Raw genomic sequence first — 26,595 nt, forward strand, 5'->3', positions numbered from 1 at the left:
AAGTAATCATAAGTAGGAGGAACTATGAACTACTCTGATTTTATCAGCACAAACTGTATTTGTGTTCTGAGACATCACACTGTGTCTCAGGTGCAATGATACATTACACACACACACACACACACACACACACACACACACACACACATGTCAAGATACACATAAAAAGATGGAAATGTTAACTACCCTGATTTAAATTCCATATCGTACATTACACACATGTATGGGATCATTATATGATAGTCCATAAATATGTACAATTAAAATAATAAGAAAATCATGGACACACCAATGTTCACTTGAGACTAAAACTAGCCCATGTAATTTAATGAATCAAAAGAACACAGGTAAGGAATGTAAGCCTGCTAAAGAGAATTCCCATATCTAAGAAACACTTGGCTTGTGTCCTGGCTATTGCGCTAATGTCCATACCCATTGTTATCCAGTTTCTGATATAAGCCAAGACTGGTTGCATTGGCTCCTGGTTATTATTCTGAGCAGTACTTACAGCTCTCTCAGACACAAAAGGAGACAAATAACTAAAGTATTAGATGTCACAGCGAATGGTCCAGTGGTCTAGGCTGTGTTCACAGTTGTAGACTCAAGAGGGAGAGGGTGTCTTCACAGGAGTAGTACCGGGAGTGGGTGTGTTCACAGTACCGTGAGTGGGTGTGTTCACAGTACCGTGAGTGGGTGTGTTCACAGTATCGGGAGTGGGTGTGTTCACAGTACCAGGAGCGGGTGGGTTCACAGTACCAGGAATGGGTGGGTTCACAGTACCAGGAATGGGTGGGTTCACAGTACCAGGAATGGGTGGGTTCACAGTACCAGGAGCGGGTGGGTTCACAGTACCAGGAATGGGTGGGTTCCCATCACCAACAGTCTTGGGATGCGATGGTGTCACAGTAACACCAGGAGTTCTTGTGGTGCTTCCAGGCTCATTTTCATCAAAATTTCGATCATCATCAAATCTGGTCCTCGGTGAGACAGAATAAGGGTCCAGGAATGTTATGTCCTCCGGGTTGGCTGAGGGAGGTTGTGGCTGTGGTGGCTGTTTTCCTTCTGTTAGCGCTCGGGAAATGCAGCATGATGCTTTGTTCCTACACAGAAGAATGTACCTTTCGTCATCCAGACAGCGGATTCTGCAGTGCCCCAAATTATTTTTCCAGCATTTTGGACGAAACCAGCCAGCTGCAGGGAACACAAAGTAAGTAAAAACTTCAATTCTAGCATAAACCTAACTTTCATTCAATCAAAAATTTACCTCTGCCCTAAAAGCCATTGAGAGAGACAGACAAGAAAGCACAAAACATATAAAATTGTGATCTATGCCCTCAGAACAATGTAGTGGAAGCCAGGCATGGTGGTGCATGCCTGAGAGGGGGCGGGGGAAGGAGGGATAAAGGGGGAGAGACGGGGGAGTAGGTCGCATTTGGAGCTGTTATGTAAACCAAGACTCTTATTTTGTTTGTTTAGTTTGGTTTGGTTGGGGTTTCTCTGTGTAGTCCTGGCTGTCCTGGATCTCACTCTGGAGCCCGGGAGATCTGCCTCTCAAGTGCTGGGATCAACGATGTGAGCCACCTAGACTCTTTATGAGGATGGAAGTGAGCAGGAAAGGTTCACAGAAGCAAGGATTGCATTGGGAAAGAAACAACGATGCTTGGTCTGTGTGGAAGAAGCTGCTGGGCATATCTGTAAGAGGGTTCAGTAATGGCGGCCAGTCTGAAGTCTGATGTGCAAATTCCGGAGTTCACGGAGTAGAAAAGAATGTGAGGTGGCGGTGCCAGAGCCCCAGCCCCTTTACAAATAAAGTGTTCTTAGTCTGTGCAGAACATAATGAGAGCTCGATGGCTTCACTCTGTTCTTGGAGCCTCATTGATGGACAGGAAAGAGTGGGATTATACAGATGTGCTAGAAGTTCTTCCGGTCAACCTATTGGTAGATAGGTGGTTTGAATACAAGGTAAGAGGAACAACACATGGAGAAATCCAAGAGAACTGTGAAGGTAGATGGAGACACGCGCCATTCACAGAAGAACAAAGAGTGGTTGAGGAAAAGAAGAAATGGTGGGACCAAGAATTTGCTTTGGGGAACATGACCTGATAAACCCAGGATGTCAAGAAGGCAGTGGGATCTCAGAAGAGAGGGTTCAGCTGAAGATCTGAAGGTCAGAATCAATGCTTGTGGCTAACAGTTAAAGTTAAAGCCGTGGAGTAATGTGAGAGAAAAGGTTCTGACGTGTTTCAGTGTCAAGAGACCAGATAGAGAGTGGGTCTGTAACTCGCTTAGCTGAGTGCAATCAGTCCTCACTACTGCAAACAGCTGGGCACTGTGATGAACATTTGCAATCGTAGCATTCTGGAGGCCGAGACCGGAGAATCAAAAATTCAAGGTCATTCTTGGCTATGCATCTATTTAGTGAAATTTTATAAATCCTTGAAAATATAGTTTGAAAAGAATATTTAGGTGGGTGAGTACTAATGGTGTCATAGGAAATTGGTGAATAGGATACACATTTTTATTCAGATGAAGGAAACTGAGGAAGAGCAAAGGAAAACATTTTTACTTTCTAACAATTTCAAAATGTCCTATATTTTTAAGTATGACGTCACAGTCACAAATGAGTACGGTCACTAATCAGCTCACTTGATACATTCACATATGAATAGGATATTAGGACACAGGCTGAGCATGCTCGAGAGCGGTAATTAGGACCAATGTAGCCGCAGTGGGTAGAGCGAGGAGCACACTAGAAGGAAGAAGGTCTTAGGGCAGATTGTAAAAAGCCAGTTGGAAAAAACTGCTTCCATGAGGTATGTGATTGACCAATGCAAGCAGCTCACACACTCTGCCATTTTGACTACAGACTGTGGAGGGACCAGTAGGAAAGGGTCACAGTAGGAAGATGGACATTGACATTCAAGAGAGGGTGGAGGCTGAGTCAGAATGCCTGAAGGGGAGCTGGTGAGAGCAGCTGAATTCTGGGTAGAATTTGCAGGTAGCTGTAACTGACTCCCTGAAAGATGTGCCAACTCAGAAACAAAAACATTAAAGATAATTCCAAGAATTTAGTTAAAGCAACTAAAGAACATCAACTGTGAGGACGCTCCATCGTAGTGGATTCCCCTTTAGAGTAGCAATGGTTATTTTTCTAGAGCTTGGATGTATGATGTTATCAGGACACATAATCATTACCCTTAATAGCTCAAAATCCAAATGTTAAAGAATGTAAATGATACTTCAGAAGCCTGGTTGGTAGCAGCCCTCTGGTGGACAGCTTGGCTTGGTAAAAATGCACTTCCTCAACCATCAAATGTTATATCACCTAAAATCACAGAATGAACTCAGAGAGATGAAATTTTCTAGACAGAACCTAAAAGGGCAAATAAAAAGAAAAGGTATAGATCCAATTTCCAGGACAAAAGGGTAAGCATAGACAATGTATAGGAAACATTAAAAAAAATCATATTGTAAATTTGACTCATCAAATTTTATGCAACAATATAAATGAAAATCAAATATTCTAATATAATCTTTCATGTATAGCATTTGCAAATATATTTAAATTGATCATACATTAAGCACACAGGGAAAAGTTTTATGTTGAATGATATAGCTGTATAAGAAAGCTTTTATTTACTGCCTTATGTTTAAAGCATAAGTACATCATGCAGCAATAATTTGGACAAATAGTTTACACAGCATTTATTTAGTGAAATGTGATATTGTCATTGAAAACACCATTTTCAAAAAGCACTTGGTAAGGGAAAAATAGTAATGGTGCCAAAGAAAATTTGTAAGTGGGTTGCACATCTGTTGAAATGATAATGAAACCAAACAAGAATAATGGGAAAGACGTTTATCTTTGCTTTCCAACAATTTCAGAGCTTTCTGTGTTTTCGACCGTGACCTCATAGTCAGAAACCAGCAAGCATCAACATGACCCTTTGGCTCACTTGCTACATCCACAGTGAATAAGATGTAACAGCACAGCCAAGCCATTTCATTCCTGGAGGGGGAGAAAAATCTTTGTAAGCAAATTGCTACACCTCCAAATTTAATGAGTCTGTTTTCGTAGTCCACAGAGGCTCTTAAAATAATCAATAGGCCCTGGGCAGTGGTGGCACACGCCTTTAATCCCAGCACTCAGAGTCAGAGGCAGGTGGATCTCTGTTGAATTGGAGGCCAGCCTGGTCTACAGAGTGAGTTCCAGGACAGGCTCCAAAGTTACACAGAGAAACTCTGTCTCAAACAAACAAACAAACAAACAAAACCAATAGGCAGTGGTTCAGAAATCTAGTGGAACATACATTCAGACTCACGACTTCAGCACTTGAATCCACACCCTAGGAGGCAGCATTTCACTTAGCAGATTGTAGAAGGTTATAGTAGAAAACATGCAGACAAGTGACTGGAACCCTAACATAGCTGGTGGTGAAAACAGAAGCCTTTGGATCTCTCTCTCTCTCTCTCTCTCTCTCTCTCTCTCTCTCTCTCTCTCTCTCTCTCTCTCTCTCTCTCTCTCTGTCTCCCTCCCTCCCTCCCTCCCTCCCCTTCTCTCTCCTCTCTGTCTCTCTCTCTGCCCTCCTCCACCCCCACCCCTCCTGCTCACAAATGGAAAAAGCACACGTTTGTTTACAAGTTTCCCTTGAAGAACTGCTGGTGATAAAGAACTATGTTCCAGCTGCAGGGAAGCAACTAAATAAAGTGAAGAAATCCCACTTTGCTCAAAGTGTGTGTTCCTATTAACTATATTGAAGTGAGGCTATGTATTAATAGGAAGTCTTATCTGGGCACCATGGCACATGCCTGCCATCCACAGACTAGGGAGGCTGACACAGGAAGACAGCAAGTCTGAAGCCAGCCTTGTTAACATTCGAGATCTTTTCTTTAAGAAAGTCCCTAAGGTACATTGCTCATACATTTGCAGAACAATCCACATGGTTCATTTACAGCTGAATATTTAAAAGGCTCCAAGGGACAAGCATGTAAATAGATCCATATATGCTAGGAGCATTCAGGAACTAAGTGGCACTAATTGATCCTGAAGGAGAAGACTAAACTAGGGTCTCTAGGTGGGTGAGAATGTTCCTTTCCCTTAGATTAATTGTGTTGTTTTTTTTTTATGCATAAGTCAATGGCAAACATTTCTTAAAAACAGAAAACCAAAAGTACTAATGTTTTAAAAAAGGGGGACAGAGACCCTGTCTCAAAAAATGAAAAACAACAACAAAAAAGTTTGTGGCATGAATTTATTAAAAAGAGAAAATTAAAACAATTAAGTTTTTTTAAAAAAGGGGGGGGATAAGTGCTTCATATTGACCTGAAATCAGAAGCTCCTCCTCAGCCATGTGTTTTCCCACCACATCTTTATCCTTATATGGACCACAAACTTAATGTCTCTTGCACAAATCAGCTCTACAGGATATACAGTGTGGACTTGTTTGCTGCGTCTAAGACCATGAAGTGAGTGTCTCCCCTGCTGGTGTTCTCGGGACTAAGAAGAGTTTAGGGTGGAGAGAAAGCTCAGACGAGGACACAGCCACAGAGCAGCTGCAGAAGTGGAGGAAAGTCGAGCTGGCACAGAGTGGTTGTACAGAAAGATCTCCAGGGCAGCTCAGACCATGGGAACAGATTCATGCCTTCTGGAGACTCATCCCAGAGGACTCTCCGGATATTTGGATGCCCATGACAGAAGAATCTCAGAGAGTAGAGGCAAGGGCTGTCAAAAAAGATTCTTTCTCCTGCTCCATTGATCCAAGGTTCTCCCTGCATGATGCTCCCACCACCACCAAGGACACCAGGGCAGGGGAGGTGTAGGCTCTGTGTAACAACTCACTCTAACTCCATCACCCCCATTTTATAAGGTCCCATTACCTTTAGTCACCTGAGTTAGCAACCCACAGATAATGAAGGCCAGCGATGAGAAACTCATGGCTCCTGAGAAAGCTCTATGTCCTGAGGAACCCAGAACGCTTTATCCAGCAAGGGATCTAGGCTTTCACCTTTATTGGTGTCATGAGTGATGAACCGGAGAAGGTGAGAATACCATGCCATCCCTACTGTCGGGGCATTCATTTGCATGACACAATCATGCCCAGCACTAGAGATTATTAAAGGAAAATGAAGCCTTAGGAAACAAAATATAATCCTGTGCGGTTTGATGGAAAGAACTCCCAAGAGGAAGTTTCCCATAAACCTAGATGGGGTAAGTTTCTTTTTTGTCTGTGTGCAGCACCTGTACATATACAACCATAGTAGAAAGGAGTGTGAAGGCACCACTGTAGCAGACCAGTGGGCCACAGCATGTAGCACAGTGTTTGCCTTTCCTCTGAGTGTTAGCCCTAGTATGGCTCCCTGTGAAATAAGGGAGATGCTTAAAAAACAAACAAACAAAAGACCCTTTAAGTCCCAACTCCATGGGTTATTAAATAGAGGGAATCAGGAATTGGGAGTCAAAACAGCAAAGCAGATTTTATTGGGATTGTCTTTTCTCCATTCCACATTCCCACCAACCCCACTTGTTCAAAGAAACAAATAAGAAACAATATATTGGGACAGAAGAAATAATTTTTATTTTATCTTATTTTATTTTTGCATCCTTGAGACAGAGTCCCTTTACATAGCCCTGGCTGTCCTGGAACTCACAGAGATCTGCCTGCCCCTGGCATGGAAGACATGCACCGCCATGCCTGGTATTTTTGTTTGTTTGTTTGTTTTCTTTTGAGAAGAATCATTTTTAAAAACTCAAGTCCAAAATTTTACCTTAGGAAATTAGAAAAAGAAGAGAAAATTAAGCCTAAAATTGCTACGGACTGCAGAAATATGAAGGAAGAATTCAGCTGACTATGGCAAAGCTATTACCTGGAAGAATCAAGGAGTTCTTCCAGAGGAAGCCAAGTCTCAAGGAGTATTTGGTGTTATTTGGCTTTTAATATATCAGCTGTTTTCTGCTATGAATCTCATGTGCGTTCTCATAGCTTCCTCAAGAACTTCTAAACAGTATGGATTGATCATTCTTTGGGCTTGTACAATTAAGGTATTTGGATACAGTCATGCAGGCAAAGCTTCCTGCTTCCAGGCTTTCTGCTCCTTTTTAGCATTAGAATTAGATGTCTGCCTTCTGAAATTATCTCCTTTAGCAAGCACCCAAAGCCAGGGCCAGCTCCGGACAAAGCATCCAAAGATAAGTGGCAGACAGAACAGCTGGTCAAACCATCCGCTAGCCTCCTGAATGAAAGCAAACACCCATATGGAGACACCACCTAGGCCAGGTAGACATTAGGTACATGGATTTGCTTCTTGTGCAAATTAAGCTCGGACCTCCCTTTCTCTTACTGCCCAAGAGGTGCCCTAGAGCAACTTACTGAAAACAAGAGGGTTTTTTCATACCAGGTGGTTCAAGCTGTGGCAAGTCACCTAGCTATTGAGTACCCCTCCCCCCAACACACCCTGCCAGAAAACAGCAGCACAGGAAAAAAAAAAAAAGGCAGTTTTATTTTAATGGCTCATAGATTCTTTTACCTAACCACCTCTAAGCTTGTAGTTTGAGCACATTTATGATAAACTCATAACATTTCACCTAACCACTTCTTTTTTTTTTTTTTAAACAAACTCTGAGCTGTAGATTCTTGTTACAACTTAGAGTGCATTTTCAGAGTTCTTTTTTTTTTTAAATTTATTTATTCATTATGTATACAGCGGTCTGCCCGTATGTATGTCTGCAGGCCAGAAGAAGGCAGCTCAGAGGCTAAGAGCACTGGCTTTTCTTCCAGAGGACCTGAGTTCAATTCCCAGCATCCACATGGTGGCACACAACCATCTGTAATGAGATCACCTAACCACTTCTAAGAGTATATTTTGAGCACATAAATTCCCTTTCTGATTTATTCCAGCCCTTAGTTGACCCCACCTCCTTTATTCACACCCCTTTAGGGTTGCAAATGAAGCTGATTATCACTGCTTTTGTGGGGACCTTGAAAGTCTTGCATTGTGTTGTAAAAGTCTGACTTTTGACTTGTAAGGTTTTAGACCGATTCCGGGGAGGAATGAGGAGGAACAAAGATGGGAGGGGATGAAGATGAAGATGAAGATGAGGATGAGGAGACAGAAAGAACTTAGAACTGTGAGAAGACAGGAGGAGAAGGACAGAGAGGAGCTAAGCATGAGAACAGAACTGAAGCTGTGTAGGGAGAATTTTGTCTCAGAGGAATCAAGGGAATGGACTGAAGAGCTTGGTGTACTTAGACCATTTTCCCTCAGATTGTTCTCACTGTTGGTAGCGTCTCTTCTGGAAATCCTGGGAAGAAGACTATTAGAGGCTGGACCCCAATATTCCTCATTATAAAATGAGTAAAAGAAATGAAATACCAAGAACTAGAGCAGATACCACGACACTGACCCTCCTAATGATGAGCCAATAAAACCAAAAGGCAGCCCCCTGGAAGACACAATGAATGAACTTCTAGCTATGCCAAGCAGTGAATAAGGACTCAGGTGGTCACAATATGGACTGGAAGAGAGATTGGATGTAAGAGAATAGTAACTGAATGCAATGATATACCCACAATATTTACTAATGTATGAATGCACCAAGTCCTTGAAAGACACCCAAACAACCTGACAGTGAAATAGATTGCCCAAACAATCCTGTACCTGACTCAAAAGTAAACTAACAGTTTTCAATCTTCCATGAAAGTAATATGCAAGCCCAGATGGTTTTGGTTGAGCAGGTATGCTTCTGATCCAAATAGGTAATTTTCCAAAGAAGACATACAAATGTTTGATAAATGTAAAGAGATGTTCAGCTTACTAGCAATGAAGTGAATGTAAAATAAAATTGTAAGTCACAACTCTAGGAGAAAGCGACTTATTAAGAAGACCAGTCACTGAAGGGGCTGGAGAGATGGCTCAGTGGCTAAGAGCACTCACTGACTGCTCTTCTAGGTTCGATTTCCAGAGCCCATAAGGTGGTTCAGAAGCATGTTATTTCAGACTTGGGGATCTGATGCCCTCTTCTGGCCTCTGTGGGTACTGCATGCCTATGGTGCACTGTACACACAAAAATAAATACATTTAAAAAAAAGCTAAAAGAATTTTGTTTTTTAAAAAACCCACTCAATGAAATAATACCAGAAAAACTCCCCAATCTTGGGGAAAATGTAGACATCCATATGCAGAAGGCTTATAGAAACCCAGCAGACATGACCACAAAAAAAAAAAAATCTTATGACAACTTATTTAATCAAAACACTAAAAATGTATGACGGGGCTGGAGACAGCTCTCTGGGTAAGAGCACTTGCTACCATTGCAAAGGATCTGGCCTCCCTCCCCAGCACCCACCTGGTGCCTCACATCTGGTTGTAACTACAGCTGGAGGGCATGTGGAGTCAGTCCTCTTCTGGCCTCTGCTAGTACCAGACATGCACATGGTACACATAAATACACAGAGGAAAAACACTAGTACAAATTAAATATAAATGAATAAATAAATAAAAATATCTCTAAAACTAGACAAAGGAAAAAAATCAATATCAAAGGGAAAGTATACAATCACATTTAAGGGCACACCTGCCAGGCTCACAGCAGACTTCTATGGAATTGTGATGCCCGGGAGAGGATGGGATGACATAGCCCAAGTCCTGAATGAAAATAGCCGCCAACCAAGACTACTGTAAAAAGCAGGGCTAGCTTCCAGGTGCGAAGACCTTTTAAGGCAATCAGAATTCATAAGCATCACACTAGACTTACAAAAGATCTTAAGGGAATCCTATATCCAGAAGTGAAGTAAAGATGCATGTGTATGAAAGTACAGCTGTCTCTAGAAAGGTAGATACAAATATTAACAACAAAATAAATCATTAAACAGGGGAGCAAGAGTAGGAAAAAAAACCCAGCAAAGATATTCAAAACAACTAGAATAAAGTCAACAAAATAAAGTCAAAATGTCCTTACCTGTCAATTATAAACTTAAATGTAAACAGACTAAATTCTCCAGTTAAAAGAAACAGACCACACAAAAGGATAAAGAAACATAATCCAATGAACACAAGCTGCCTTCCAGAAACTTACCTCACCAATAGAAATGTGTCTAGATGAACGGAAAGACAGAAGACGGTATTCTAAGCAAATGAAAACTTAAAACAAGTTGGAGTATCTGTACTTATATCTAATAAAAGGAATTCTGGGACAAAAAAACATCAGAAGAAACAAAGATGGCCACTAGGTAATAATTGAAGGAGCAATTCAACAAAGGATACGAGTCTCTGTGTACCTAATGCAGAGCATTCAATTCCATAAAACAGACCCCAAAATAAAGAAAGATAAGCTTCAGTGCAGTAAGAGAGGGATTTCAATACTCCACTCTCACTAGCGTAAGCAGAGAGATCAATGCAGAGGTGTGAGAAGTGAAATGTGCTGGAGAGCAGACGGACAGAACAGTCATCGCAGAACTGTCCAGTATGTTCACACATGGAACTTCCTCTAGAGTATGCCACACATTAGGCTACAAAACAAATACTGGAAAATGAAAAAAATTAAAAAGTATCTGATATATTTTCTTATCACAATGAGATAAAACTTGAAGTCAATAATGTCATGAAGGGAGTATAATTTTTTTAAAAAAGAGTGTTTCACTCTGTAACCCCAGTTGACCTGGAACTCACTATGTAGACCAGGCTGGCTTCAGACTCACAGAAACCAGCCCGCCTCTGCCTCCTGAGAGCTAAGATTAAAGATGGAGCATGCCTTTGAATGAACTTAAAGGAAAACTAAAGGCTGTGAGAAACTATTTTCAAACTACGGATATGGTAAAGAACTTACGTCTAAGGAAAAAAAAGAGCTCTGGAAATGAAGCAATTTAAGCCAGGACATGTATAAGGATAAGACAAGCCGGGCGGTGGTGGCGCACGCCTTTAATCCTAGCACTCGGAAGGCAGAGCCAGTATCTCTGTGAGATCGAGGCCAGCATGGTCTCCAAAGCGAGTTCCAGGAGAGGCGCAAAGCTACACAGAGAAACCCTGTCTCAAAAAAAAAAAAAAAAAAAAAAAAAAAAAAAAAAAGAAAGAAAAGAAAATGAGAATAAGACAATGACAGACATTGAGCCCAGGAGGTTATGAATGACAAACACTTGAAAGATGTCCAACATTATTAGCCAATAGAGAAGTGTAGTTTAAGACCAGGAAGACACGACATTCTAGCATTAAAACAGTGAGAAATGCAGCTGGGTGAACCACGACATTTGACATTCGGGAGCTCAAGGAACAAGGATGAAGAGTTTGAGGCCAACTGGGGTTACACAGTGAGCTGAAGGCCAGCCTGAGCTGCCACAGTGAGATGCTGCCTCAAAAAGCAGAAGGGTTAAAAGTAATACTTCCATCCTAGAAAACATGACAGAAATGTCTCATTCTGTGGACTGTCACTCAGTAATGAAAGCAACAAGCTCTGGATCAAAAAGAGGCCCGGAAGGCCACACACTGAGGTGATACCACACACTGAGGTCCCACACACCGAGATGATGCCACACACTGAGATGCCACACACACTGAGATGCCACACACACTGAGATGATGCCACACACCGAGATGCCACACACACTGAGATGCCACACACTGAGATGATGCCACACACTGAGATGATGCCATACACTGAGATGACATCACACACTGAGATGCCACACACTGAGATGATGCCACACACTGAGATGATGCCACACACTGAGATGATGCCATACACTGAGATGACATCACACACTGAGATGCCACACACTGAGATGATGCCACACACTGAGATGATACCACACACTGAGATGCTGCCACACACTGAGATGCTGCCACACAATGAGATGATGCAACACACTGAGATGCCACACACCGAGATGATGCCACACACCGAGATGATGCCACACACTGAGGTGCCACACACTGAGATGATGCCACACACTGAGATGATGCCACACATCGAGATGATACCACACACTGAGATGATACCACACACCGAGGTGCCACACACTGTTATGATGCCACACACTGAGGTGCCACACCCTGAGAAGATGCCACACACTGAGATGCCACACACTCAGCATTCTCAATCACTCACTGTGAAAATGAAAACCCAGCTGGTGTCTAGAAACTACAGATGGTGAGGTGGAGGCTGAGTGACCACTGTGTGTCCCCAAGGAAGTCAGTTGTCTTCTCCGAGCTTCAGTTTTCAATTCCATAGAATAATTATTATCATTTCACCCCCAAGCCCTGGTTGTTTGTATTTCACCTTACAAACTCTTTGCCACGGCATTTACTAATTTCCCAAGAGGTCACACACCCATTTTACCAGCATGCAGCGTTATGTAAAATAGCACCAGATCTGGGCTCTGCTTTGTTCTCCAGTGAGAATTAAACAGGTTTTATTTTGCCACCTCCAAATCCCACTGCCAGTGACACCAGCACCAGGGGCATGCCATTCGGCCCAGCTCAATTTCAGATGGAGAAAATGAAGTCAGATTTGAAGTATCACTTAAAAGAAACCCTGGCCCCATATCCCAGCTAGAACAAGCCCCATAAGGCCATCTGAGGTCTGATGCAGGTGACCCTCCATTTCTAGGATTTCAGCCTCATTTTTCTCTTCTCCCTTACTGTACTGCAGCCACGTTCTACTCCGTGCTCTAGTTAGAATACCTTGGGCGTTCCTGCCTTCGGGCACGGCTCTCACTGTCCTCTCTACCTGGAAGACTATATTTGGGGAGGTCAAGTCCTCAGGACATTCCAGTTCCACTTAATGTCACTTCCTCATAGATTCCTTTCTCAGCTACTCTGCCTAAAGTATCTACACATGCCACACCACACCATACACAGACACACAGACATACAGACACACGCACACATACATACACACATACACATTCACACCATGCCATACACACACCACACATATACATTCATACCACATGCATTATATTATTACACATACACACCATACACACTCACACTATAACCACACACACTTAATACACACACACACACACACACACACACACACACACACACACACACAACACAATCACCCAGCTTGTTTCTTTCCTGCTCACCCTTTGACCCTGCAGAGTTCTCTTCCACACTCTGAGGCTACATTTTCTTAGCTAAGGAATGGCAGTTCCATGGTTTGAGGGATATGAATAAAGGCCATCCATTGCTTATCCTCCATCTTCCTCCTCCTGCTTTTTATTTATTTGGGTACAGGCTCTTATGTAGCCCAGGTTGGCCTTGAACTCACTTCACAGCTGAGGATGACCTTGAACTCCTGATCCTCCTGCCTTCACCTGTGCTGGAATGGAGCTGAAGATTTGGCTCCTCCCAGGCCAGCTCTGCCATCTACAGCCCGCCTTCCTGTTCAGCCAGTGCTTTTTAAAAGAAATACTTTTATTTATTGCTCGACAATTGCACACTAATAAACAGTGTATCTTGAGTCTATCCACCCCACGGCCCCTTTCCGCACACACCCCGCGCCCCAACAGGACCTTGACCTCTCCCTTTCTATTATTATTTATTACTGCCGACTCTGTGAGTCCAGTCAGCGCTGGTGTTGGAATGCTGCCCTAGCTTTGCTGAGCCCACACCGCATGCTCTGGGCTCAAAGAGACGACGGGCAGTCTGCCCCAGCCGGGCTCCCCGTCGTCCTTGAGGCTATCAGTATGTGGGAACGTGAGCTAGAGAAACTCAGCTCCAACCGTGGCCAACATGGGGCAGGACCAGGCCGAAGGAGGGCGGCAGGGAAGACTTCTTGGGGACTAGATCGACTTTGTCCACAAAGCAGCAGGCTTGCTGTCCCCTTGCCAGAGGGCATACAGAGGTGACCCTGAATGCTAGATGAGCCGCTTTCAGAGAATTCCTGCAGAAGGCAGTCCGGGTGGTGCATCCCTCTGCCTGCCTCAGATTTATTGCCCGTGACTAGGCCCTACCTCAGCCATTAAAACCAAAAGCGGTCGGAGTTTCCCCAGCACATTCAGCATGCTGCGGGCTAGCTCCTTAACCCTCTCAGGGCACATTAAGCTCTGCTTCCTGACCTTAGCTGTCTTTATGATCCTGGCTCACACTTCCCCAGGTAACCAACCGGTGGTGAGAAGGGGGAAGGGAGAGTTAGAACCTACCCACAGGGTAGGGGCTGCTGAGGTCTGGCAACAGAGAGCCACACCGTGCCTGTGTCTCTGGGACTGGGAGGCAGCTTGGTGGTAGAGTTGCTTGGGGAACATGCGTCAGGCTCTGAGTTCAACCTCCAGTGCTGGGAGGAAGGAGGAGAGGGAGGGAAGAGAGGATGGATGGTGGGAGGGAGGAGAAAAGGAGGGGGAAGGAGAGGAGGGAGGGAAGAAGGGAGGGAGGGAGTGAGGAGGAAAGGAAGGAAGGAAAAAAGAAAGAGGAAGAGGGAGGGAACAGAGGAGGGAAAAGGGGAGCAGAGGGAGGAGAGGAGGGGAGGAAGGCAGGGAGGAGGGAATAGAGGGAGGAGGGAGAAGAGAAGAGAGAGGGGGAGGGCAGAGGGCAGAGGGTGGAGATGTGCTTTCCCATGGGCTGCCTGTGGCCACAGTGATGCTTCTTTTGGAAGACTGGAAAATGCAAGCAGAGAGAAAGCAACAGCCTTGACAAAGGTTGCCCCGCCCCGCCCCGCCCCGCCTGCTCACCACCACATCAGTGCCTCTGCTCCCAATATCTCCTGTCTGATCCCAGTCTCTCACTTCAGTCCCCTCCACCGGTACCATGCTTTACAGTAAGCCGGTGTATTTACTTCACCTCTCCCTTGAAGCAAGCAGAGGAGGCATCTTGTTCTTAGACTATGTGATGGGAAATGTGTGGGTGGATGTTGGGTAACTACAGGTTCCTAGTAGGCATGGAGCTGCTTTCAGAGCAGGAGAGTCTGGATTTGAAATTGAACATGTGTACAGTAGCCACAGATCATCAGAGTCTTCCTTCATCACTCTCCACATAATGATAATGTTATTACTAATAATTATTTGGGTTAGCGTCTCACTATATGGCCCTGGTTGTCCTGGAATTCACTGTCCTTGAACTCAGAGATCCACCTGCCTCTGCCTTCCAAATTTTGGGATTAAAGGCATGGACCACCATGCCTGGTATCACTTTATTTGTTTGTTTGTTTGTTTATTTATTTATTTTGAGACAGCACTCTCTCTAAACCTGGAACTCAGAGACTGGCTAGACTGGCTGGCCAGTGAGCCCCAGGAATCTGTTTCCACTCCCCCGGCAATGGGGTCACAGATGTGTGCTGCTGTGTCCAACTTCAGTGTGGTCACTGGCCACCCAAACTTACGTTCTTAGGCTTCTGAACAAGGGCTTCACCCACCGGGGCCTCTCCCCAGCCCAGGTTTATGCTTTTCAGTTGCATCATCTGCTGTTGGGTCAACTTTGCAAGGTGAAGGTCTTTGTCAATCATTCAATGGTTTTTCTAGAGAAAAGGGGGAGGGGAGGAAGAAAAAGCCCATTCTTGGTTAACACCGATTGGAAACTGGGTTAAATTCTGGAGAGAGCAATGAGGGCAGAGGACGGTGCTGTAGTTATGAGACATTTCAGAGAAAGCCAGCACGTGGGCTCATGGGATACTGACGTGGGAAAGTAGATGGATATGAACTTTTGTTTTCAAGTTTGAGTGTCCTGGTGAGAGAGAGCTCCAACTTACTTCCCAGGAGAGGAATTGGGTAAAGACAAGTAGAGAGAATTTGTGGTTTACACTGGGAGAGGGGATATCAACACTCACTGAACGCACCGTTCTCACGGGCCTGCCAACATCCTCAGTATATACAAGCGCATCCTCTTCACATGGTTCAGGATTCCTCTCTGCTCATTTTGATAGAGGGATGGCTCAAAACGTGCTTTTATGGACTGGGCAAATGCAGACGTGAATGCCGGTCAAATGAGAAGAAGAAAGAGATATGTGGGGATTCCACGATTTGCTGTCTTCACATATCAAAGTCAAAACTATCCAACATACCTCTGAGCAACACACGGAAAAAGAATGGTACGTATCCATTTCAGTCTTCCAGCTCCAGAGTTTCAACAGTCACCATGACAAATCAGTGACACATGTAACAGCTATGCTAATCTTCAGTGCCGGGCCTTCAGAGGGTTCATTAATCAATGTTCGTTGCACTGAGTCTGAGGTACAGATTTGTGACAGGGCATAGATGTAAGCAAGCACTTAGTGCTGGATTTGACCCCAGCACTGAGGGAAAGGCATCCATTCCAGCTATCAATCCATCCTCCAGCAACTTTCGGGCTTGGTTAACATGACCAATAATATCAGTTGATAATATTGGTTCCTGCAGCATAAGAACTTGATGGCATCTAATTCCTGTATCCCTGGACCTCTGAGCAGAAGCTTCTGGGCCCCTGAAAGTTTCCAGGTGAATGTAAATTGCACCTTGGCTGCAGATTCTTACTTGTTGTCTCATCCTAGAGAGACAGGATAGGCCAATAGGCTCCAGAAGGTCTCCTCTTGCCTCTTTAGCTTAACGTTTTGCTCCAGGCTTTGCTTTATGGACTTTCAGAATTGATTGCTTACCCTCAAGTCCCCAAATCCCTAATCACAGAGGACTGTCCAAAGACAGTCATGTCCAATGACCAAGAGGCGACTACTCCTACCCCAAGAAGACAGGAGACAAAAACAGTAAAATCAACAAACAAACAGCTCAGCCTGTGCCAAAATTTTACTATGTGCAAGGAATAAATAAATACGACGCCCCTTTGCCACAAGGGGCAGTGGAGTTTCCTGGTTTGGAGGGGCTAACCCTATGTGGCGCAGACAGTCCTTCCAGTTACTAGTGTACTTTTTCATCAGTTTACGTCAGTTGTCCCTGACTCCACTGTAACCCTACAAGGTGAACTTGACAGGGTGTCCTTGGATGTCCAGAGGGTGCAGTTGGCAGCCATGACACTCTGAGTGCACTTGCTCTTGCTCTTAGAAGATACAGGCTTGGGCCTGGTTAGTACTCGAATGGCGGAGTGAGCTAGAAACTGCATCTTGGGTTGTCCAACTCAAGAGTTGCAGTGGTGTTATCCCAGGTAGGGAAGTGGGGTGGGTTCCCCAAGACACCAAGAAAACAGAGTTGTCCTGTGAGGTGGAGGCCTTATTGAAATCACTGACAGGGTGAGTTCAGTAGCAATGAACAGGGCAGATAACCCTGCCAGAGTCCAGTGACAGCAGGATGGGCAGTTGGTGCACAGAGAGGAGTTTCCTGGGTCAGCATGTACAAGCCTTGGACCATTCCTTGCCTCTGTTCATTGTGTCCAGACTCCAGGGATGTATAGAACACTTGCATGCTTGGTTTCCAGGGTTCTTGTGGGGTGTTAATGCCCCAGTCTTGTCCTATCCTGAGTGTCCTTCTATCCTTGGGGGAAAAAAGATTTTTTGGACCCATGTCATTGGGTGTCCTACTTTTCCTAAGGAGCACACGCTGTATCGACATGTCTCCAGACTCACAGGTACATACAAGTGAGGAGGGTGCAGAGGAAATCTGAATGCATCAATAGGGTAGACTGAGCCCCTTTACCAACTGTGGCTTCCACTCATCTCTGAAATGGAAGTAAAATGAGATTGTTAGGGTGGGCCCTGATGCTGTATGATCAGTGTTCTTGTGAGAGAAGATTCAGACCTAATTATGTGCAAATAATTATGACACACAGAGTCTTGTTAAGATCCAGGAAGATCCAAGGCATCAGCAAGCCCAGGAGAGATGCTGAAGAGAACCAGCTCTACTGATGTTTGGACTTTGTCCCCCGAATTGTGAGAAAATAAACTTCTGTTGTTCAAGTCACCCAGTCTGTGGTACTTTTTAATGATAGTCCTGGTAAATAAGTGCAAACAGACTAGGACCTTGGTGTCCTAAATGTTGCCCCCAAATCCAGATCTGAAACTGTCAAAGGTGGGGCTGGGGAGGCATCTCAGCTGGTGAAACCCTCGCTGTGTGAGGCGGAGGGCTCACATTTGATCCTCAGAACTCACCCAGAAAAGCTGGACGCTTCCAACCCGGGTGTTGGAGAGCAGGAACGGGAGCTGCACTGGCTGGCAAGCCTCACCTACTTGTTGAGTTCCAGGCTAGTGGGGGACTTGTCTCAAAAAAGAAACAGAAGGTGGCCTGCATCAGGATTTTTCTTTTGAGCCACCAACCAGCTCCCAAATCATGACATGAAGACTTATTAGTTATGAATGCTCTGCCTAGCTTAGGCTTGATCATGGGTAGCTTGTTTAACTTAAATTAACCTGTTTCTCTTTACCTACCTTTTGCCTTCTCTTTCTGTATGTCTTACTCTGTGTTGGCTGGCTGGCGGCTGCCTGCCTAGCCCTGGGCTTGAGTCTAGATTCCTCCTCCTATTTATTCTCTCAGCCTGCCAGCCCTGCCTATCCTTCTCCTGCCTAGCTATTGGCCATTCATCTTTTTATTAGACCAATCAGGTGTTTTATGCAGGCAAGGTGAAACAAATGCAACACATCTTTTTATAATTAAACAAATGCAGCATAAACAAATGTAACACATCCTTACATCACTAATCAAATGCAGCAGAAACAAGTGTAACACACCTTTACACAGTTAAATATTCCACAGCATAAACAAATGTAATACATCTTTATATAGTTAAATTTCCACAACATTTCCCCCTTTTGTCTAAATAAAAAGGAATTTTAATTTTAACATAGTAAAACTATATTCAATAAGAAAAATTATCAAGCAAGAATTACATTCACAATCTGGTCCATTTGTATTTGGCAAAATCAAAGAAAATATTCCATTATTTATCCTATCTTGGTGAGTCCAAAGTTTTGTACCTAATTTGCCTTCTATCATAACTAAGGAAAACTATAACTATAACTAACTAGTCTTCAACTCCATCAAAAATCCCAGAAGGATATATTACCTGAGTAAACAGGAAGTACAGTGCAATCCACTTACAAACCTACAGAAGTAACAGGCATCTGGCTGCTTGGGTAGTCACCCAAGGTTCCTCTGCAATTTTGGGGCATCCAATCTTCAGCCTATAGGCCTAGAATATTTGGGAAACTTTTCTATGAAGCAGGAATTTTGAAGGACTGTCCTGTCTTGTTTTGCCAAAGTTTGGCAGTCTTTTTCCTTTGTGTCTTGCTTGTTCAGACTGTACAGCTTACTGTCAGCAGTCAAGGCAAAAGCAGTTTTGTTGCCCGGTGGCTAACTTTGCCATATTGAAAGCAAACTCCATACAGAATTTCTCTGAAGGCCAGTATCTTCTCTGAAATAAATTGGTGCTGCCAGGAGCAGATGTGTCTCACTGAAATGAAAAGCCTTAGGTTATTAAACATCTCAAATGCCTATTCTATAGGTCTTTGAAGTATTTGAAGACCATCTGTCTATCTAAATATATCTGTTTAACCTTGAAAACATACCTTATATGACTACAAGTTTGATTATTATAGATGACAAACTACCAAACTCCATTTCTTAATTATACATTACTTTTTAAAAATTAGCTAAATAAGCACAATAACCCAACAAAGTATAAAAAACATACATTCAGTATATCAAAAAAACCTTTAAGTTTGTATCAATATACCAAAGTCTATATCAATGTAAAATATTTGAGGTTAATAGTTGTCTTTTTTATCCCATGTTCCTATATCCCCCTTAAATGATGACAAACATCCATAACCCATTGAATGACCAAAAATCACCCACCCAACCACTTGGTAATGTGGATGTTGAATTCTCTAGACTGCTTCCTGCTGTCTGGGGGTGATGACATCTTTAGGGGACTCTGAGAAAATTGAGATAATGGTCAAGTCCTGGGAGAGCTAGCCATAACATTTGTTGTCCAGTCTCTGTGCAATGTGAAAATGTAAGGTTTATCTGTGGTCCTGGCTAGAATAGTCTGTGAGGCTCGACCATCTCAGCCAGCAGCCTTGAAGATGTTCTGGATGCAGAACTCTGAGGAAACTGCAACAGAGGCACTCTGAGAGACTGGATCACATGGGTTACCGGTTTTCATTGGTGTCTGGTCCTCTTGCTCTGCAAACACACAAACTTCTAAAGGTAACATACATATCTGCATTAACACAAGTATAGACTGGGTGTTGTACACAAGTCAGTCAAAGATGCAATACATTTTCTGGCTTCCATTTTGAAGTTAAGGCATTCCTAAAGTATCTAGGCTGGTTTAATTCACCAGTCCCTGTTACAGTCCTCATGTCTCTCAGCAGCTGTTGTTCACTCATCAGCATTCAAAAAATTCAAAGTCAATACAACCCCACACAGGATCCAGACTCCCTGTGTATTTCTCATCTTTAGATGGCTTATCCTTTTTCATGTTACTTAACTCTTTCTTTAAAGACTTTAATATTCTTAAACTATTTATTTTTTCTATGGCTGTCTATACTCTTTTTCTTTTCCTTTTTAAGCCCATGCATGTTTTTGAACACAGTGGAGCCTGTTTAGAGGCCTTTTCCATCCAGGCCTGTCTTTACTAAGTACCTGCAGCTGCATACTTGCAGTGTTCTCTGGTGTTTTAGCCAAATGTTCAACTGCTAAGCAGCTTTGCTCTGGCTGCTGTGGCAACTGGCGTGGGTCCTTGAAAGACGAGCTCTATGCCCACTGGACCTGGCTGGCAGCTGTTTTTTAACTGGGAACTGCATTCAACTGCCCCAGCTCTAGGAAGCTGCTATTTTTTACTTAGCTTTTTGTTTCTACTTAGCATGTCAGCCGCTCAAGGGCTCTGTATGGCAGAGCCCCTCAAAGGAGCCATATCCATCCCCCCCTTCTCTCTTTTCCTCTTTTTCCCCTCAGCTTTCTCAGACCTTACATGGAAATATGGCCCCCATGTTGGAATGCCAAATGTACCAGGCTTTTTCTTTTGATCTACCAACCAGATGCCAAATCATGACATGGAGGCTTCTTCTTAGTTATGAATGCTCAGCCTAGCTTAGGCTCAATTCTGCTTAGCTCTTTTAACTTAAATTAAACTGTTTCCCTTTATCTACATTTTACCTCAGGGCTTTTTACCTTTTCTTTCTTCTGCATATCTTATTTCTGCTGTCTCTATGTCTGGCTGGCCCTGGGCATGTCACCCTCTTTCTCCCTTGTTCCCATTTTCTTCTCCTTCTCTTCCTCCTCCTTCTCTCTCTCTCAAGCCTAGATTCCTTCTCCTATTTATTCTCTCAGCCTACTAGTCCTGCCTACCCTTCTCCTGCCTAGCTATTGGCCATTCAATTTTTTATTAGACCAATCGGGTGCCTTAGGCAGGCACGGTGAAACAAATGCAACACATCTTTTTATAATTAAACAAATGCAGCATAAACAAATGTAACACACCTTTACACGGTTAAAGTAATATTCCCCAGCAGAAACAAATGTAACACACCTTTACACCGGTTAAAGCGATTTCCACAACAGTGGCTGGCACCTCATCAACAGCACTGCTCTAGTTTACGTTCTGCTGCTCCAATAAACACGGGTAACTCAGAGCAATGTGTGGGGAAAGAGTGCTTTTGGTTTTCAGATTACAGAACACTGCTAAGGGAAGTAGGAACTCAAGGCAGGAACTGGAGAAGGAAGCATGAAGGAATGAAGCTTGCAGGCTCCCTTTCAGCTACCCAGGTCTTGAGTTTAACTGCATCGGCACTCCTCATCCCTAACCCTGAACAGCACACCTCATAAAACCACCTTACAGTTTCATTTACAAACAGACAGAAAGAATCAGGAAATAATCTGGGCCAGGGAGTTGGCTCAATGGGTCAAGTCCTTGCTATTTAAACATGAAGACCTGAGTTCAGATCCCCAATATTCATATTAAATCTGGGTGTGGTGACACATGAATGCCACCCAGCATTGGGAAGGTGGAGGTAAGTGACTCCTCAGGCCTGGCTGATCAGGCCATCTAACTGAAACAGCCAGCACAAGGTTCAACGAGAGACTTTGTCTCAAAACTAAGATGGGGGATGATTGAAGGTTGAGAGGTTACTTACTAGATCACACGCCTCACAAGTGACGAGGGGATTCAGCAGCTGAGCTCTGTCTCTCCCTAGAGGGCTGGGGGTCCTAAGTGTTTCCGGTGGCCTGAGATAGGTCCTCCTCCTCTCATTTTGGGTCAGTCACTTGGACAAAGGAGACAAGGATGGTTGATTCACATTCATGTCCATGGCCTGCCTGGGAAATGTCTGGGCAGGTCAGTTGGAAGGGTACCCACCATATTAGGGGAAGTGTCAAGGAACTCTGCCAAGTATTTGTCCTGAGCGAAGAAGAAGCTGGAAGCGTGCCATATTGTTTATTTATGACGTTTTTTCACATCTGTCTACCTGTCAGGGTCCTATCTGGCTCCCCTATTCCCTCTTCTGCCTAACTCATGGGAAGACTGACAAGAGTGTCTCTTCAGCCTCCTTACTGCTTATGTAATTGTGGGCAGGGGGTGTCTTGTGAATCTGGTACAGTTCAGGGACTTCCTAAGACTTGTGAGTTGTCTACTACCTGAGTCTTAAGCCTTCCTTTAAAACTTCTCAAGTCGCTTCCTCCAAGGATGTTTCAATTTGGCAAAAATTGCTAGGCAGTTAGACCACTGCCCTAGAAAGCAGTCATGAAGCAAAGTATGTGGCCTGACACTTCATTTGGTAATTCCAGAGTGTAGGTGGAAATATTACCAGATGCACACAGTTTCATGAGAAAAGACTTAGTTACTTGATCGACAGGAATGACGCAAGGAGTGGAAAAGCCCCTGCTTTACCTCTTTCTTGGTCAGTTTGCCTCATCAGCATCCACCCTCCCACCAGCACCCCCTGGACAACTATCACAGACAGAGAATCTGATTCCCCAAGGTATAAGACTTCCCTAGACACCGCACAGATCCTCTGCAGCTCCCATTCCAGTGAATGGGCATGGCGCAGGTGTCCACCAGGACCCCAGTCTCCTAGAAAGAATGCCACAGCTGGAAGATGGAGGAGGGAGGTAGTATCTATGGTGGTCAGACGCATCTGTTGGCAACTGACCAAAGCCTTGGGAAGCAGTAAGTCTAGGGAATCTGGAGACACATAAAAATCCATTCAACTTGGTTCAATTAAGTGATCAGAACAATGCAATAAAGCACAATGTAGTATGGAGTATAGCTGACAGATGAACTCTTACTCAGTGACACATCAACTCAGTATGGCACATCCTTTAAGCTTTGTACCCATGAAAGTTCTGTCTTTTGAATATGCCTAAAATATATCTAAAAACAACATATATTTATCACCTAAAAATAGATAAGGTGGTTTGAATGAGAATAGCCTCCATACGCTCATATGTTTGAATGCTTGGTCACCAATTGGTAGAACTGTTTAGGAAGGATTATGAGGTGTGGCCTTGTTGGAGGTGGTGTGTCACTGGGGGCAGACTTTGAATTTCAAAGGCCCACATCATTCCCAATGTGCTCTCTCTGCCTCCTACTTGTGGACCAAAATGTAAGGTCTCAACTACTGTGCCAGCACCGTGCCTGCCAGCCTGCTGCCATACTCCCAGCCATGATGGTCATGGACTTCAACTCTCTGAAACCGTAAGCCCACAATAAACTCTTTATTCTATAAATTGCCTTGGTTATGGTGTCTTTACAGATATAGAAAAGTGACTAAGCAGATGTCATTAAATATTAAGACATAAACTTCTGGTCTTGACAATTATGCATGTAGGCATACTTCCAAACTACTGTTTAGATCCTCTGTAGTGATCTTAACCACTTTAATAGTTTGTTGTTTTGGTTTTTTTTTTAATTTTTTTGAAACCACGTCTTACCATGTAGCTCTGGCTGATTTGGAGCTCACAGTGTAAACCAGACTGTCCTTGAACTCATAGAGATCTACCTGCGTCAGCCTCCCAGCTGGGATTAAACCCATGTGTCACCACACTCAGATCGTTAACAATTTTTAGAGTGAACTGAAGCTGCGGGGGAGGGCACACCTATGTTAAAGACTCTACAAGGCTAACTGACTGATTAGAACAGCAATTGTGGAGAGTTGGAATGTTGCAAGGCCAGAGCAAAACTATCTTGGGCTACCTTTAGCCTCCTTGATAATTATTCGCTGCCCACCATCCTGTGGTTAGCAGATAAAACTTTGGGGGCACCTTAACAGACCACCAGCTTAAACCAAACCAAATGCCAAGGAAGCATCTGAGACCAATGGCACCCCAATGATCCCAACATATTTGAAAAGTATATATATATTTATATTTATTCTGGGCCAAAAAAAATCTATGAGAAGCAGGGAGATGCTTGATCAATTCTGATCTAAGAGAAGAAACTCTTATTCCTTTTGAAGTAAGAAATGTTCTGTTGACACCTGATACAGTTTCAAGGTGTATTGCCATACTATGGTGCTGGCTGTATCTATCAGCATGTTTAGATGTCCCCAAAACATTGATGGTATAACACATTGAATTTTTGGAAGTATGAAAATGTGTAAGAAAATACGTGACTGAAAATAAAAGGAAATGAAATTATGTTAGTCGAGGGTCTCTTGAGGAACACAACTGATAGAAAGAGTACATACTAAAAGGGAATTTATTAGTTAGCTTACACGGTATAGTCTGTGTAGTCCAACAATAACTGTCTCACAGTTCAGGGGCCCGAGAATCTGGTGGCTTCTCAGCCCACAAAGATGGATGTCTCAGCAGTCCCAGCATGGACTGGAAGGCCTGGAGGATTCCTGTAGAGTCTTTCTGGAAGCTTGAAGAAGCTGGTTTTGATATAAACAAAGGAATGCTGCCGTGCAGCCACAGGGTGATGAATTTGCCAGCTGGAGAGAAGGAAAGCAGGCGAATGCAAATTTCTCTCCTTCTATCTCCCTCTTATCTGGGCTGTCAATGGAAGGCGCCATCCACATTTATGGTGAGTCACCCCAGTTCAACCAATCTGATCAAGAAAGTCGTCCCTCGTAGGAACGCCCAACATCTTACCTTTTGCTTGATTTCAGATCCAACCAAGATGCACCTTCACAGGTACACATCAGACTTGGAGCTGGGTGTCTCACATATATATTTATTGCACATTTTGTTTCATTTACAAATTCTTCTCATGCATATTATGATTTATTACTGTGATTTATCTAACCAGAGAGTCTTTCCTATTTCTGGAAGTGAGTATTGACAGATTGCTGGCAGAGATTGAAGCCCCTGGAAACTTGGTGAAGAACATATGAAAAAGAAATTTCTAGCAAGAGAGGACATGGGTTGCCCAGAACAGCCCTGATGTCTGACAGGAAAACTCAGAAGGCCATCCCTATGCATCTTCCAGTTCAACAGATCACTTCCAAAACCTGCAAAATAAGGCAATCTGACATGCTTATTAGAACACACTTCTGTAATTGGTGTTTTTCATTGGGACCATCAGCTCCCCAATGACACTGAAACTTATTATTAATTACGAATGCTCATCCAGTATCTTAGGCTTTTCCCACTAGCTCTTATAATTTAAATTAACCAATTTCTATTCATCTATGTGTTACCATGTGACTCATGACATTTACCTGTCTTCCAGAATATCTTGCTTCCTCTCCACCTGGCTGCAACCCTGCCTTCTTCTTCTTCTTCCCAGCATCCTCTCTGCCCCTCAAATCCTGCCTAGCTATTGGCTGTTCAGCTTTTTATTAAACCAGTCAGAGTGATGTTTATACACATCTTCACAGTGTATAAAAATGTTATTCTGCAATATTTCCCCCTCTTTGTCTAAATAAAAAGGAAAGGATTTAACTCTAATGTAGTAAAACTATATACAGTAAGAACAATTATTAGGTATTGTCTAAATAGAAAGGAAAGGTATTAAATTCAGCAAATGAAGCTATATACAATAAGAACAATTATCAAGTAGGAATTACATTGACAATGTCCAGTCCATTTGTATTTGGCAAATTCAGAGAAAATACTCCACTATCTATCCTCTCTTGATGAGTCCAAAGTTTTGTACCTAATTTATCTTTTTATCATAATTAAGGAAAACTATAACAATAACTACATAATCTTCAATTCCATCAAAGACCCCAGAAGGATAAATATTACCTGAGTAAACAGGAAGTGCAGAACAAGCCACTTTCAAAACTAAGAAGTGACAGAGACATCTGGCTGCTTGGATAATCACCCCAAGGTTCCTCTGCATCCATCTTTGGCCTACAGGCCTAGAATATCTGACAAACTTTTCTGTGAAGCAGGAATTTTGAAAGACTGTCCTGCCTTATTTTGGCAAAGTTCAGCAGTCACTTTCCTGTGTGTCCTGCAGAATATCTGGCAGACTTTTCTATGAAGTAGGGATTTTGAAGGACTGTCCCATCTTATCTTGGGAAAGTTCAATGGTTTTTTTCCCCCTTGGTGTCCTGCTTGTCCAGTTTGGACAGCATACTGTCAGCAGTCAAGACAAGAGAAGTTTCTTGCCCAAATGGTTAGTTTTGCCACATTTAAAGCAAACTCCATATGAAGGTTCTTTGATATCCATCATCCTCTTATAAAGTAGATTGGTGCTGTCATGCTCAGACATGTCTCATTGACATGAAAAACCCTATGTTAACAAAACATTTAAAATGTCATTCTATAGCTCTTTGAAGTATTTGAAGACAATCTA

The 26,595-nt window shown here is 43.3% G+C and overlaps 1 protein-coding gene across 1 annotated transcript; it reads left to right on the plus strand.

The window, feature by feature from the left end:
* Positions 1–13,937: 13,937 nt before the first annotated feature.
* Positions 13,938–17,813, plus strand: LOC102912276 (beta-defensin 115). Its single transcript, XM_076570856.1, has 3 exons — positions 13,938–14,095; positions 15,854–16,018; positions 17,683–17,813. The coding sequence occupies exons 1-3, from the start codon at positions 14,002–14,004 to the stop codon at positions 17,691–17,693; spliced, it is 270 nt and encodes an 89-aa protein (XP_076426971.1). The 5' UTR covers positions 13,938–14,001; the 3' UTR covers positions 17,694–17,813.
* Positions 17,814–26,595: the final 8,782 nt, after the last annotated feature.

This window comes from Peromyscus maniculatus, chromosome 4 (genome assembly GCF_049852395.1).
Source record: "Peromyscus maniculatus bairdii isolate BWxNUB_F1_BW_parent chromosome 4, HU_Pman_BW_mat_3.1, whole genome shotgun sequence".
In the NCBI taxonomy this organism is placed as follows: Eukaryota; Metazoa; Chordata; class Mammalia; order Rodentia; family Cricetidae; genus Peromyscus; species Peromyscus maniculatus.